The sequence below is a fragment of the Perognathus longimembris genome, chromosome 14 (assembly GCF_023159225.1).
Source record: "Perognathus longimembris pacificus isolate PPM17 chromosome 14, ASM2315922v1, whole genome shotgun sequence".
NCBI classification, from domain to species: Eukaryota; Metazoa; Chordata; class Mammalia; order Rodentia; family Heteromyidae; genus Perognathus; species Perognathus longimembris.
Window position 1 is genome coordinate 33,826,810 of NC_063174.1, and position 13,816 is coordinate 33,840,625.

The 13,816-nt window shown below is 41.2% G+C and overlaps 1 protein-coding gene across 2 annotated transcripts in view; it reads left to right on the top strand.

The window, feature by feature from the left end:
• The first annotated feature begins 596 nt into the window (after nt 1-596).
• The window catches only part of Fntb (farnesyltransferase, CAAX box, beta), a 53,553-nt gene continuing 40,333 nt past the window's right edge, over nt 597-13,816 (top strand). Inside the window, exons 1-2 of one of the 2 annotated variants that reach the window (XM_048362849.1) lie at nt 597-803; nt 9,599-9,663. In XM_048362849.1, coding sequence (XP_048218806.1) covers nt 660-803; nt 9,599-9,663 — 209 coding nt within the window. In that variant the 5' untranslated portion in view covers nt 597-659. The remainder of the gene's footprint in view (nt 804-9,598; nt 9,664-13,816) is intronic. The other variant, XM_048362850.1, reaches the window with a different exon arrangement.

Consider the following 13,816-nt stretch of genomic DNA (forward strand, 5'->3'; position numbering starts at 1 on the left):
AGTTCTTAGTAATAGCAACACTGAGGCAACCAGGAGAGCTGTAAGAATCCCGCTTTTAAAGTTGTATCCCAAACTGCAAGCTATCTCATTATTATTAGGTGAGAATTAGCCGAATGTTGAAAGGTTCTTCTTTGTTTCTGTTTTTGTTTGTTTGCTTTTTGCCAGTCTTGGGGCTTGAACTCAGGGCCTGAGCACTGTCCCTGGCTTCTTTTTGCTCAAGGCTACCATTCTACCACTTGAGCCACAGCACCACTTCTGGCTTTTTCTATATATGTGGTGCTAAGGAATCGAACCCAGGGCTTCATGTATACGAGGCGAGCACTTTACCACTAGGCCATACTCCCAGCCCCTTTTATTTTTTTTTTAAGATTTGCATAACAACCGCAGGCATCTCCAGCCACCCCTGGAAAGTGAATTCAGAGGCTCACGTTCTTTCTAGCCCGCCAGGAAGTTGAGCTCCTGCAGCAACTCATCTGTCCAAAGGGGGGCGGCAGCATCCCAGTCACTCCCTCCTTGAAGACGTGTAGGTGGGAGGAGAGCTTCGCGTTCAAAATCTTGACTCTACCCACTCTCCGTAGCGCCTTAGCCCGCTCGAGTTTCAATGCGCGTTGTTGCTGGACGAAGCTGAGTCTTATACACCGCCCGCTGCTCTCCTGATCATGGCTTCTCCGAGTTCCTTCACCTACTATTGCCCTCCATCTTCATCCCCCGTCTGGTCAGAACCGCTGCACAGTCTGAGACCGGAGCACGCGCGGGAGCGGTTGCAGGACGACTCGGTGGAAACAGTCACGTCCATTGAACAGGTGAGGTGGCAGGACTGGGCGAGGCGCCTGCGCGGGGGCTTATGGGAGTGGGAGTCCCGACCGCCGGGCTGCTCGGCCACATAACACATCGGAGAACTACGACTCCCACAATGCACCTCAGCGTCCCCCTCCCCTTCGGCGAGCGCCCGGGGCTTCCGAGTGGCGCCTTTGTGGGGCAGCCTTGGGGAGGGGTCGTTGGGCCCACAGGGGAGCGCAGAGTTCCGTACCTCGGTGCCTCCGAGCGGGAAGAAAGGCGTTCTGGGCCCGAGCCCGCTGCCTCCCGGGCAGACCAACCCTCGGCATTCTGCGCCCAGGTTCTGGGACCGTTCGTGCACTTTCCCCCACCTGCTCACAATCTCGGCACCTTTAGGGGACAGAATGGCGGGATTGCTCTCGTACGGTTCCACAGTCGGTGTAATATCCTACATGCATTTTCAGATTGGGGATTTTCATATTGGCACCGGCTAGGTATTGGACACAGTATGTATTGGACACAGTATTAAGAAACACAAGTGAAACAGCCTCGTGCGTGTGCGTGCGTGCGTGCGTGTGTGCGTGTGTGTGTATATAGAGTGTGGGGGAGGGGAGGGGACAGGCAGGAAAGCAGGTACGGGGCTTGGAAAGTGCTGGTAGTACGGACTGCTTGTCATGCACTAAGGCCTCGAGGTGAAATTGAACAGAGCATTTTGAAAAGTGTTTGTGAGGATTGAATAGTGAACTACATAGTTTGCCTTTTCTTCCTCATTACCCAATTGGAATCGTTCCCGAATGAGTTGTAGGGCTGTTTGCCCATCTGTTACTAGAAATGGTCAGGATGATTCTTTCAGCACTAACAAGCCTCCAACTGTTGACTAAAATAAGATCTCTCAGTAAGATGAGTACCTAGACTCAAGGAGGGATCTGCTTTCTCATTGACACCTGAACCTGCAAGCCTCTGTTGAGGCAAAATTAATAGTAATAATTCTATTTTACAAGTACAACTCAATATATACTTACAATAAAATAGCACGAATACATGGTTATACACATAATAGTGGAGGGGATATTTTAACTGAAGATTTATGTTCATGGGTAGGAAAGGGAACCTTTACATCATGGGGAGGGGGTAATGGTGGCCCACACCTGTAATCCACGCTCATTAGGCTGAGCTCTGAAGATAGAAGTTTCAAAGTAGCCCAGGTGGGAAAGTCTGTGAGACCCCAGGAGTTGTCGTTGGGGTGGAAGGGAAGTGTGTGCATAAATCAGATCCTTTATACCCAAAGTGGAGCCTTAGCTCAAGTGCTAGTCTTGAGTGAAAGAGCTCAGGAACTGTGCCTCAGTAATGGCACCCCCTCAAAGAAAAAAAAAACCACCCCAAAACAACAACGAAAACCCATGAAAAGCCTTAACTAGTGACTCTAGTTTCCCAGGTGAGTTAGCTAATCATCTTGTCCTATAGAAGTCTTTTCCCAAAATCTTCCATCAGTGAAAAACTTGTAGGATATTTACAGAGTTCCAGAGTAATGGATTATTGAGTTGATTCAAGTCAAGTCTTTTTTCTTTTGACCAGACTTTGGACTGGGGAGTTAGCTTACTCTCACTTCCCTTTCCTCAGCCCTGGGGCAATTTTTTATGTAGTTAACTGAATTTCCCTAGCAGATAAGGGTACTGTGGAAGAAAGGGATATATAAGTAGTTGGTTTGGTAATTAAAATTCAGTACCTAGACTTCCATGCTTAGAAAGGCGAGTAAAAAATAGGGACATTATCCAGAGCGTTTCTGATAGACCTTTTTTTTTGGTATAATTTCTTTTTTTCACCCCAGAATGCCAAAGTTCTTACCAACTCTTATATTCTAAAGTACGCAAAATGAGTAATACAAAAAAGGAGACAAGTTCTCATCTGGAAAAGGGTAGAGCCAAGGCCAGGTCCAGGGCTGAGAAAGTACTAGGTCCTAAGATGTTATTACAGAGCATCTTTGTGATACAGGCCCAATGGTGATACATTTCTTTTCCATGTCACTATTCAGGTTCATATTTTAAAAGTCTAAGGTGAACAGTTGTAGTTGATAAGAAGATAATGAGCTAGGTGTGGTGGACCACACTTGAAGTTACAGCACTAGAGAGGCTGAAGCAGGAGGATCACAATTCGAGGCCAGCCTGGGCTACCTAGCAAGACGCTATCTTAAGAAACTTCAAACACACATATACAAAAGAAAAAAAGATAATTTGGCTTCCTTAGGGATTTACTTAGCATAGTGACCATTTATCTTGGTTCTAGCATGGTGCTAAATGCACCTCATATCCTGTATGATTTACACACTTGACACATGAGAAAACTGAGGTATAGAGAAGTACTGGGTTGGTAGGTTAATGATATGCTGTGCTTAAGTATGGGTAATGGGCCATCCATGGACTTCTGAGCCCAAGGGAGGGGCCAGTAGGGATCCAGGAAAGAATCTGAGCCTCTTGATTCATGATATAGTCTCTAAAGATTAATGAATGCAGCTAAAACAAGTTGTTCAGTATGATCAAACGTCCCAATTTTTTATTGTAGTGGATAATGTCCCTATTTTTTACTTGCCTTTCTAAAAAGCATCCTGAAATGCTTATTCTGTTCCAGCAAAAAGCTGGAAGTTAAAGTAGGCCTCAAGTGATAGAGTACCAGTCTTGGGGTAGGGGGTAAAGGCTAGTGCAGACACACACACACACACACACACACACACACACACACACATCTTTTACATGCTATTTCAGTAATGTGTAAATTAGCAGCTATCTTTTTAATTGCTACGTGTTTTTTTTTTTTAAATAATATAGGTTTTTGCGTAGAGGAATCAGAACTCTGGTTAGATGCTCAGTAGGAGGCTATGTGAGTCATTTTTACTTCATTGAAATTCAGCATATACTATATTGTTCAACAATAAGGTAGCCTCAAATATCAAGTTGTGTAGGCCAGGAAGATGAAAAACAGGGGTGGCTTTGTGGATTTACATAGAGCTTCTTCGTTGTGGAGCAAGGAGTCCAGAGTTTTCTTTGTGGGGTAGGGAAGTAGAAGGGGAAGGAGGAAGAAAGAGATGGAGATTTCCTTTAGAGCAGTTTCCAGAACTTTTTCTGTGTCTGCTGTTTCTCAAAATAATCAGCTAAAAATAATCCGTATGCCAAAGAGGCTTATTTTGGAGTGATGTATTCTGATCTCCTACAGTCTTATTTTGCTATGGCATATTCTAGCCTCCTGCATCCCCAAAACACGAAATTACTTGCTCAGAGAGAGAAGTGTTTCATCTGTTACACTTGAAAGAATTTTGTGCTCTCTCTCTTTTGTTACTTGAGAGGAAGTAAAACCTGATTGTTTAGGTGGAAAGCCCCAGCTCCAGAAGTCCCATGCAACCTGATCTACACCTTAGCCTGGTACTGGGCCACTGGTTCTTTTAGTCTGATTGCTCAGGCCTATGATCTGAGGATCTCAATGATTCTAAACCAAAATGCGTCATGAAACGCTTATTCCATTTTACCAGCAAAAAGCTAGAAGTTGAAGTAAGCCTCAAATGATAGAGTACCAGTCTTGGGTAGGGGGTGAAGGCTAGTGCAGACACACACACACACACACACACACACACACACACATCTTTCACACAGCATGCTATTTTAGTAATGTTGTGTACATTAGCAGCTATCTTTTTAATTGCTGAGTGTTTTGTGTTTTTTTTTTTAAATAATAGAGGTTTTTGGTCTCTTCTCATAGTCTCCAGATTTTGTCTGTTATGAACAATGCTGCTAGAAAAATACATTTAGAAATCTTTGAGTATGTATTTCATTTCTTTTGACTAAAAACTTGGTAGATATAGGTAGGCATTTAATTCCATTTAGCAGCAACAACAAAAAGGAGCCAGTGACTCATACCTGTAATCCTAGCTACTAAGGGGGCTAAGATCTGAGGATTGCAAAGTCCATGGGACCATTATTGCCAGTTAACCACCAAAAAGCCAAAAGTGGAGCTGTGGCGCAAATAGTAAGTAAAGCATTAGCCTTGAGCAGAAAAGCTCTGGGACAGCACCCATGCCCTAAGTTCAAGTTCCAGGCCCAGAACACACCTAACAGCAGAATGACAGACAACACACCACACATTGCTCTTAACAGTGTAAAATGCACAGCTGTGGAAAAACTTCGTGATTGTTTTGTTATTTATGTATTGGTAAATCTCAGTTGTGTAAAAAAAAAATACTTAGCCTCTCTTCCCGCTATTTTTTAAATTTATTTTTATATTTGTTGTGGTTCTGTGGATTGAATCCAAGGCCTCACAATATGAGGCAAACACAGAGCCACATTCCTGGTCCAGTTCTCTCTTGTAATTAAAGTGAAGAATTTAGTAAAAATTTTAAAAGGAATTTAATTCTAGATATTTCACCAGATGTTAGACTAAGATGTTAGTTTAGACTAAGAACTCTTAATTTCTCATTGTAGTGAAGTGTTGGAAATCTCTGAGGCCACCCCTAGGCTGCGATTATTCACTAAAAGACTCAGAGTACTAAATGTATTGTGTTTAGGGTTATGGTTTCTGTCAGGTATCTTAGTTTACAAATAAACTTCCATTTTCCTTAGCAGTGCTTGGCTGACTATGTTGCCCAGGTGGGAGCTATATCTGGGACTTGTCATTAACAGGTTCGTGACCTGAAGGTTCTGACCCTAGATGTCTAAGTGTTAGAATGCTAAGGAGAAGATTACTCATTTACTTATTTTTGATGTTCTGTAAGCCTCATGCTCCCAGATAACTCTCTTTGTCAAGGTTGAGGAAGTTTTCTGCTATAATTATTGAATAGATGATCTGTGTCTCTAATTTGTATCTATTCCCTTTCTATATCTATGATTCATAGGTTTGTTTTTTTGATGGTGTCCCAGAAGTTTTACAAATTGCTTATATATTTTTGTAGTGTTCTCTCAATGTCTGACTGATAATTCTTTTAAAGTTATTTTAATTAATTAAAATTTTTTTTTGCCAGCCCTGGAGCTTGAAGATCTGGTTGCAAAAGCAGGATAGCCTTTTTTTTTTTTTTTTGTAGTTTAAATCCCTGTTTTTAACTTGTCATGTAGCTAGGCTTTTCGTTGGACTTTTTTGTTGTTGTTTGTGCTGGTCCTGGGACTTGAACTCAGGGCCCAAGTGCTGTCTCTGAGCTTTTTTGTTCAAGGCTTTTATTCTACTGCTCTATCATTTGAGTAAGAGACATTTCTGGCTCTTTGGAAATGGGAGACTTTCTTGCTGGCTTTGGGCTGTGATTCTCAGTTCTCAGCCTTCTGAGTAGCTAGGATTACAGGCATGAGCCACTGGTGCCTGGCTTTGATTTAACTTCTTATTTGGACTATTGAGTGCTTCATTTCCAACATTTCAATTTGATTTTTTTTCAAAATTTCTATATCTTCATATGTCTTTATTCTTTCACATTCAGCATTGTCTTCTTAATTTTATTCAAGGTTTTAAGTTTTCTTTGACCTCAGTTGTCTCCTTTGAATTTGTTCAGCTACTTATACATCACTTCCTTAATTTCATTGATCATGCTTGTTACTGGTTTATTAAACCAATTGTTTGAAAATTCTTTCTCTTCACTGTCACTTAAGTCCTTTATTGTGAGTTGGCTTTTGAGGGAGGCATGTTCCTTTGTTTATTCACTTATGTGCTGTGATTTATGTATCTGGACACATTTTAATCTCTTGTTTTCTACTCAGGGTGAGGAAGCTTTGCTTCAAAAGCTATTGCAGCTGATAAACCATAACCTTGTGTTGTGGCAATCCCTAATGAAAACCAGTTACTATCCAGTATAGGGGAAATGGAAGCAAAGATATTTTTTCATGATCTAGGAGGATTTCAGTTAACCAGGGTAGTAATGGAAAGAAATAGGGAAGATAACACTAATGAATAATACTTGGTAGGTAGTTAACAGGGAAGGGATGGCAGTTAAGCTTAAAAGGAAGGGTTTTTGAGTAGTGGCAGCTCATATCTGTAATCCTAGCTACTCAGGAGGCTAAGATCTGAGGATCGCAGTTGAAAGCCATTTTGGGCAGGAAAATCCATGAGGCCCCAGTTAACCACCCAAACCCAGAAGTAGAGCTGTGGGTCAAGTGGTAGAGCACTAACTAGCCTTGACAAAAAAGCTCAGGGACAGCACTCAGGCTCTGAGTTCAAGTCTCAGGATTGGCACCAAAAAAAAAAAAAAAAAAGAAAAGAAAAGAAAGAAAGGAAGGAAGGAAGGGTAAATGAAAAAGTGAGTGAGATAAGGAGAAAATATCTAGATAAATTTGTGTTGAGGAAAAGAAGGGAAAGAAGAAATGAAGAAAATTGAACAGATTAATTACATATACACCCAAACTAAAAGTAAAACACAAAATAACAAACAAACAAAAACCAAGGCTGTTTGGCCAATCTGGTTAGCAGCTAAGAGTACAGGTAACAAGGAAGGATTAGGAATGAGAAGAATAAATGTGAGTGTGAAAGCAACTCTAACTGTAGATAGAAGTATAAATAGGGAAGAACAATAGGAAAGGGAAGGAAATATGATTTAAAATTGAATACTGAAAGACAAACATTGTAGGTCAGATATGACAACTGCAGATAAAAGGGAAGGAAAATCAGAGCTAAAAAGCAAGTGACCATCTTGCCCTGCCCTCCACTATCCTTTGAATATTTTTAAGTAATTTGGATTTGGATAGGTTTGTCTTTGGTAATGGAAGTGTTTTGCTTGCAGTTGGTTTTGTTTTATTCAGAATTTGTCAACTTATATAAAACCGTATCATTGGCAAATCCTGATTTAATGTCCTTGCTGACATATGCTTTATGCATAATTCCCTGTCCTGTTCAGTTCACAGCTAAGGAATGCCTGATGGAAAACTACCATCTGTATTCTGATTTGGCTGGTGCTTTATATTAGTTCCGTATGAGTATCTGGAATGGAAAAAGAATTAAGAGGGATCTGGGACAACGTTCTATTCCTCTAGATCATGTTGTCATTGTAGCTTCAGTCTGTTTCTTGGAATATTATAAATTCTTAACCAGAACATCGTTCAAACTTAGGTTCCAACACAAATACCAGGGCATATTCTGAAACCAAATATAAATGAATTTTAGATTGGCTGCTACTTTACTTGATTAATATCCCTGCTCTTCTCTTCATCACAAATAAATTTGCCCATTTGTCAACCAGACTAGAAGCTCTAACTGTAGGTGTTTTGAAATAATCCTTCTTTTTTTCTTTTTCTTTTTTAAGTTTTCTGGGTGGAATGGAGGGGAAGGCTGGGCTTAGCTTAGCATTAGACCACTTACCTAGCTTGCTTGACATCCTTCTCCAGCCTGAGGGCAGGGTGGGAGTGGGGAGAAAAAATATTTTCAAGGAAGGAGATCAATGTATATCTTGGAGAGGAGTGCTATGGGCCATTTAAATATAACATCATTTCAGGCTATATGGAATTGCCAATAAAGGCAGATGGCTGCCAGCAGCTGACAAGAACCATACAAGAAGCATTAAGTATTTGTCTCATCATGTACTCAGTGATTTGAGAGCATGATATAGCCCACAAGCCAAAGGTTCCCCACCTCTGCTCTAAGGAAACTTGGCTCCCTACAAAGGAAGTCACAGCCCTGTAACTTGCTAACCTGTTCCCTACCTCTTTACCATCCCCTTATCCTTGCCCAAACTATTATGAGATAACATTGTGATGTGGCTAACACACAGATCTCACTTCTTTTGTGACTTTCTGAGGTCCTTTGTTTTATGGGACCAACCAACTTCACAGAGCAGACAAGAACAATCTTTCAGGGCTGGGGATGTAGCTCAGTGGTAGGGCTTGCCTACCACATGCCAGGCCCTGAGTTTGATCCTTAGCACCACCAAAACAAAGGGACATTTCTTTCAAATGTAGAGAAGGAAAAAAATAATTATCTGTTTGACATTCTTGGCTGATAACCCATAACAAAAACTAGATTATCAAATGGAAAATAGAAGCTTATTAACATATATTTGTCATATATACATGGGAGATTCCCAGAAGAGGACTGTATTGAGGAATTCTAGGCTATAGGATCAATATGCCATGCTGCACAGGCATATTTTGGGAAGAGGCAAAGTAAGCCTGTCTTCCAGGTACAAACTTAAGCTTTAGGTTTAAATATAGAAGAAGGGATGTATATATGCATGGTTAGTAAACAGTCCTGGTTGCAGATGTGGTTAGGTTGCTCATTATATCAGGATTGGTCAGACAGAGCCTTGTCATTGTTGCTTAGATTCAACTATTTATTTATTTTTGTGCAGGTACTGGATTTTAAACTCAGATCCTGTGTGCTGTCTCATAACTTTTTTTGCTCAAGGCTGGTGCTCTGCCACTTGAACCATAGCTCCAGTTCCAACTTCTGTTGTGTTTACTTAGAAATAAGAGTCTCCCGGATTTTTCCTGCATGGGCTAGCCTTGAACTGCAGTCCTCAAATCTGATTCTTGAGTAGCTAGAATTAGAGGTGTGAGCCATCAGTACTCAGCTTAAGATTCAGCTTTTCTTTAGAATTTAGAATGCTGGACAAAGAAAAGAGAAATGCAAGGGCAACTTGAAAAAGGTAGCCACTGTTAGGGTACTGGAGAAATTAGTGTGATGACAACATCGTATAGGGGACCACTTACTTCTGCCTGCCCCTTGTTCTAAATCTCTGTATCTAGTCTTAAATATATGTAATCAGAAACCACACTGAACAACTTTATGCAGTGGGCATTTGTGGCAATGAGAAGGAAAAATTGTCATTTATATTGTTCTTTCTCTCTTTCATATCCTGCATCCTTACCAGGCCAAAGTAGAAGAAAAGATTCAAGAGGTCTTCAGTTCTTACAAGTTCAACCATCTCGTGCCAAGGTAAGCTGTAGTAGGAGATGGAGGGGCCTGGGAGATCACCACCTGGATGAGAGCCTATTATTTTTCCCCCTTGTGCCTGTCTAACCACAGGTGCTCCCTGTGTCTGTTGCCAGAGTGGTGCTTGATGACTTGTGGCTACCTGGGCATGCTTGTGACCCCCAAACTTAGCCTCAACTGGAATAGTGTGTAAGGTGATGCTCCACTTGGCCTGAGCCACCAAGGGGTGCCTCTTGAGTCCTGACCTCTGAAGTCTGAGAGTAGGAAAGAGAGTCAGGTTTTTTGTTTTTTTTCCAAAATTTTATTATCAAACTGATATACAGAGAGGTTACAGTTTCATACGTTAGGCATTGGATACATTTCTTGTACTGTTTGTTACCTTGTCCCTCATACCCCCTCCCTCCTCCCCCTTTCCCTTCCCCCCTCCCCTCCCCCCCCCAGGTGTTCAGTTCACTTACGCCAAACAGTTTTGCAACTATTGCTTTTGTAGTTGTTTGTCTTTTTTTAGAGAGTCAGGTTTTGGATTAGTTTTGTCCTGTTGCTTTGGTGTTTGGAGGAGAGCCTTCACTCAAACTTGAGGAACATGTAGAGGCCAGGAGGGGCACAGGATAGATGATGCTGATTTAATGCTGAGTCTGGAATCCATTCTGTGCTAGATATGTGCTTTGCCAATGAGCTACATCTCCAAGGATGAATTTCTCAATGAGAAATACATTACTTTTTTGGCTGGGGGGTAGGGACTTAGCAAGTTGAAGTCTTATAAGTCAGAAAATCCAAAAAAGAAATTAGAAGAAAATTTGAACCTTTATTTTCTCTTTCTCACAGTACTCTGAAAGTCTCACACTGGAATTTCATAAGGTCACTTCATTCCTTTATTATTATCTCTCTTCCTGTCACAAATTGCTCTTCCAGAATCATCCAATGTTGTATTCCCAGTCATCAGAATGAATCCATAGTCCAAAACCCTTTGTGGTCATCATTTTCTCTTAGATTACTTCTTTTTTGATAAGTTCCAGATACAGCATAGAGAAGAGTCTGGTTAGGATGCTGTCCAGCCTCATCTCCTTCAAGAAGTCTCTTGACTTCTAGAGCCTTTAACTGACTGAGTCTCTGGGTGCTTCTCTGTACTTGAACATTATACCTGATTCCAACTTTGCTATCTTTGTATCTTTTTTTCCTGTCATTCTATTTTATCACCATTTCCTTGACTATCACCATCCCTTCCAATTATCCACTGTAGAAAACGAGTAAAAGTGCCAGACAATGCCAGGTGCTGGCATTGTAATCCTTGCTCAGGAGGCTTACATCTGAGGATTGCAATTCAAAGCCAGCCCAGGCAGGAAAGTCTGTGAGACTTATCTCCAATTAACGACCAGAAAATCAGAAGTGGCACTTTGGGCTAAAAGTGGTAGAATGCTAGCCTTGAGCAAAATTGCTCAGGGACAGACTCCAGGCCCAGAGTTCAAGCCCCATGACCATCAAAACAAACAAACAAACAAACAGGCAAGTACTTATCAGAAAAGAGTCAATGAGGAGTCTTTCCCAGACTTATAGACCAGAACTTTACATTATATTATCCCAAAGCTCAGGCCTCATCAAGATGATTATTCTATTTCTCTTGTCAGGAGCACAGCTGGAGTTAGCAAATGATACCATTTATGTCAACAGTGTGGGAGAATGAGCTGTCTGGATATAATGGCATCCGTGGTGCTTCCTCTGCCTCCACGCACAAGCCTGTACCCCTCAGTTTTCTCAGTGGTGGCGAGACTTGTTGATGGTAAGGGGCATGAGTGATTTAGGGGCACTTTGGCCCAGATGACTCACCTGCTTGGGTTGTGAGTCACTGTTTCCTGCCTGGAGCTCTGTGGACACATGGCCTCTGTGTTCCCACACAAGGGACCTATGATTAATAGCGATTCCTTTTTCATTTGCCAACAGAGTAGACCCCTGTACTCCTTCCTTTGTGCTGAGAGGTAAGTGAGCCTGAGGCTACTGTCTGGAAGACAGTCTGGAAGAAGTTGTTTAGAAGTTCTGATAGAGGACAACACCCAACATCCAACAAAGGAGAACACCCCCCCTCCCCCTTTCCCGATTGTGGCATACTTCAGATGTGGGTGGAAAACAAGTACTCCTCTGGAGCTTTGGGCCTGGTGAAATAGAATAGATCTGGACTCTGGGCTTTTTTCAGGAATATGACAGCTTTGATTTTTATCATCATTGCCTATAAACTTGGTGTTTTAAAGGATGCTAATTAGCCTGCTAATTAATACTAGAGCTATTACACATGTTGGCTGAACATACATACATACATACATATGTATATTAGGCTGGAGCAAAACATCATCATAGAATAAACTTCTGGGATAGCAGAATAAATCTGGAGGCTGGGAAGGTAGCTCAGGGGAGAGCTTCCTATGGGTTTGATCCCTACCACTGCAACAAAACAAAACAAAAATCTGAAAATGAATCAGAATTTTAAATTATTAGCATAATTTCTATATTTTACAGTTTAGCAGTCAAAATTTTGCAGGAGCAAAACTTCACTTTAACTAAAGTGCATCTTTAGACTTTAGCAGTAAATCTGGGTGTCTGGGTTTGTTTGTGTTTCTGAGGTCATGCTGCTGATCAGATGTGACAGAATTGTACACTGCCAAGAACTCTGACCAATACGGGCCCAGGGTACCTGCAGTGATGCTTCAATGACATTTTCCTTTTCAGCCTTCCAGAGCCAAAGCCCAATTAGATTCCACTGAAGTTCAAGGCTGGAGATGAATGTGGATGCATTTTATAATGAGTCCTCTCAAGATACCAGAAGTGATTTCATGATTTTTTTCTTTATGGCGGTGAGATTTACATCTGTTCCTGGAATCAGTGAGGTAGTCAGTCCTAATAATTTTTTTTTTTAATCTGCATTGGGGATCAAACTCATGTTCTTGCCCCTGCTTGGGAAGTGCTTACCACTGGGATATACTCTCAGCCACCAAGAAACTTAAAATTTTTTTTAATTTTTATTAATTAAATTTTGTTGACAAGGTATTGTGCAAAAGGGGTACAGTTACATAATAAGAGAGTGAGTACATTCCTTGTGATATCTTACACCCTCGTTTTTCTTTCCCTTCCCTAGATCAGCTAGGCATATGTACAATATCCTGTGTACCAAAATCATATACAGTAACCACATAGGGTATGCCAAAGGAAATTCATTTAGAACATTAAACGTAACGTCAACAATAGAATCCTCCTGTGTCCTTCTCTTGGAGTTGCTTTTGCTTATCCTCATCTTATATAATCATGTATACACAGTTGTTGAACTATTGTGATCTACTGATAGGTCTATTCTAGACCTTTTTATGTTTGTTTAATAGTTGGTTGGTTTTAGATACATAATGTAAAGTTGCTGACCCAAACATGTGGAAATACCATTTGAAAAGTAGCTTGTTATTTTGCAGACCTGGTCTCTACTGTCCTCCGCCCCCCCCCCCCCAAACAGTCATATATCAAGGAGACCATGCTCCTTTGTTCTCTGTGTTCTAGGTTTGTCTCGCTCAACATTATTTGTTCAAGTTCTGGCCATTTCTCTGAGAATACCAATATTTTATCATTTCTAATCGCTATGTAGTATTCCATTGTGTATAAGGTACCACATTTTTTGGATCCATTCATCTGTAGTGAGGCATCTGGGTTGTTTCCATATTTTGGCTATTGTGAATTGTGCAGCGATAAACATGGATGTGCAGATGTCTTTTTGATATCCTGAGACCTGTTGTTCAGGACAGATGCCTAGGAGTGGTATGGCTGGGTCATAGGGTATGTCTATGCTGAGCTTTTTGAGGAACCTCCATACTGTTCTCCAAAGTGGTTGCACTAATTTGCACTCCCACCAACAGTGGAGAAGGGTTCCTCTTTCCCCGCATCCTCTCCAGCATTTGTTGTTGCCTGAGTACAGAGTATAGGCCATTCTAACTGGAGTGAGGTGGTATCTCAGGGTTGTTTTCATTTGCATTTCCTTTACTGCCAGGGATGTTGAACATTTCCTCCTATGTTTCTTTACCATTTTTATCTCTTCTCTTGTGAAGTCTCTCTTTAGCTCCTTTGCTCATTTAATAATTGGTTTACTGGGTTTGGAGGGGGTTAGTTTTTTGTGTTCTCTGTAGAT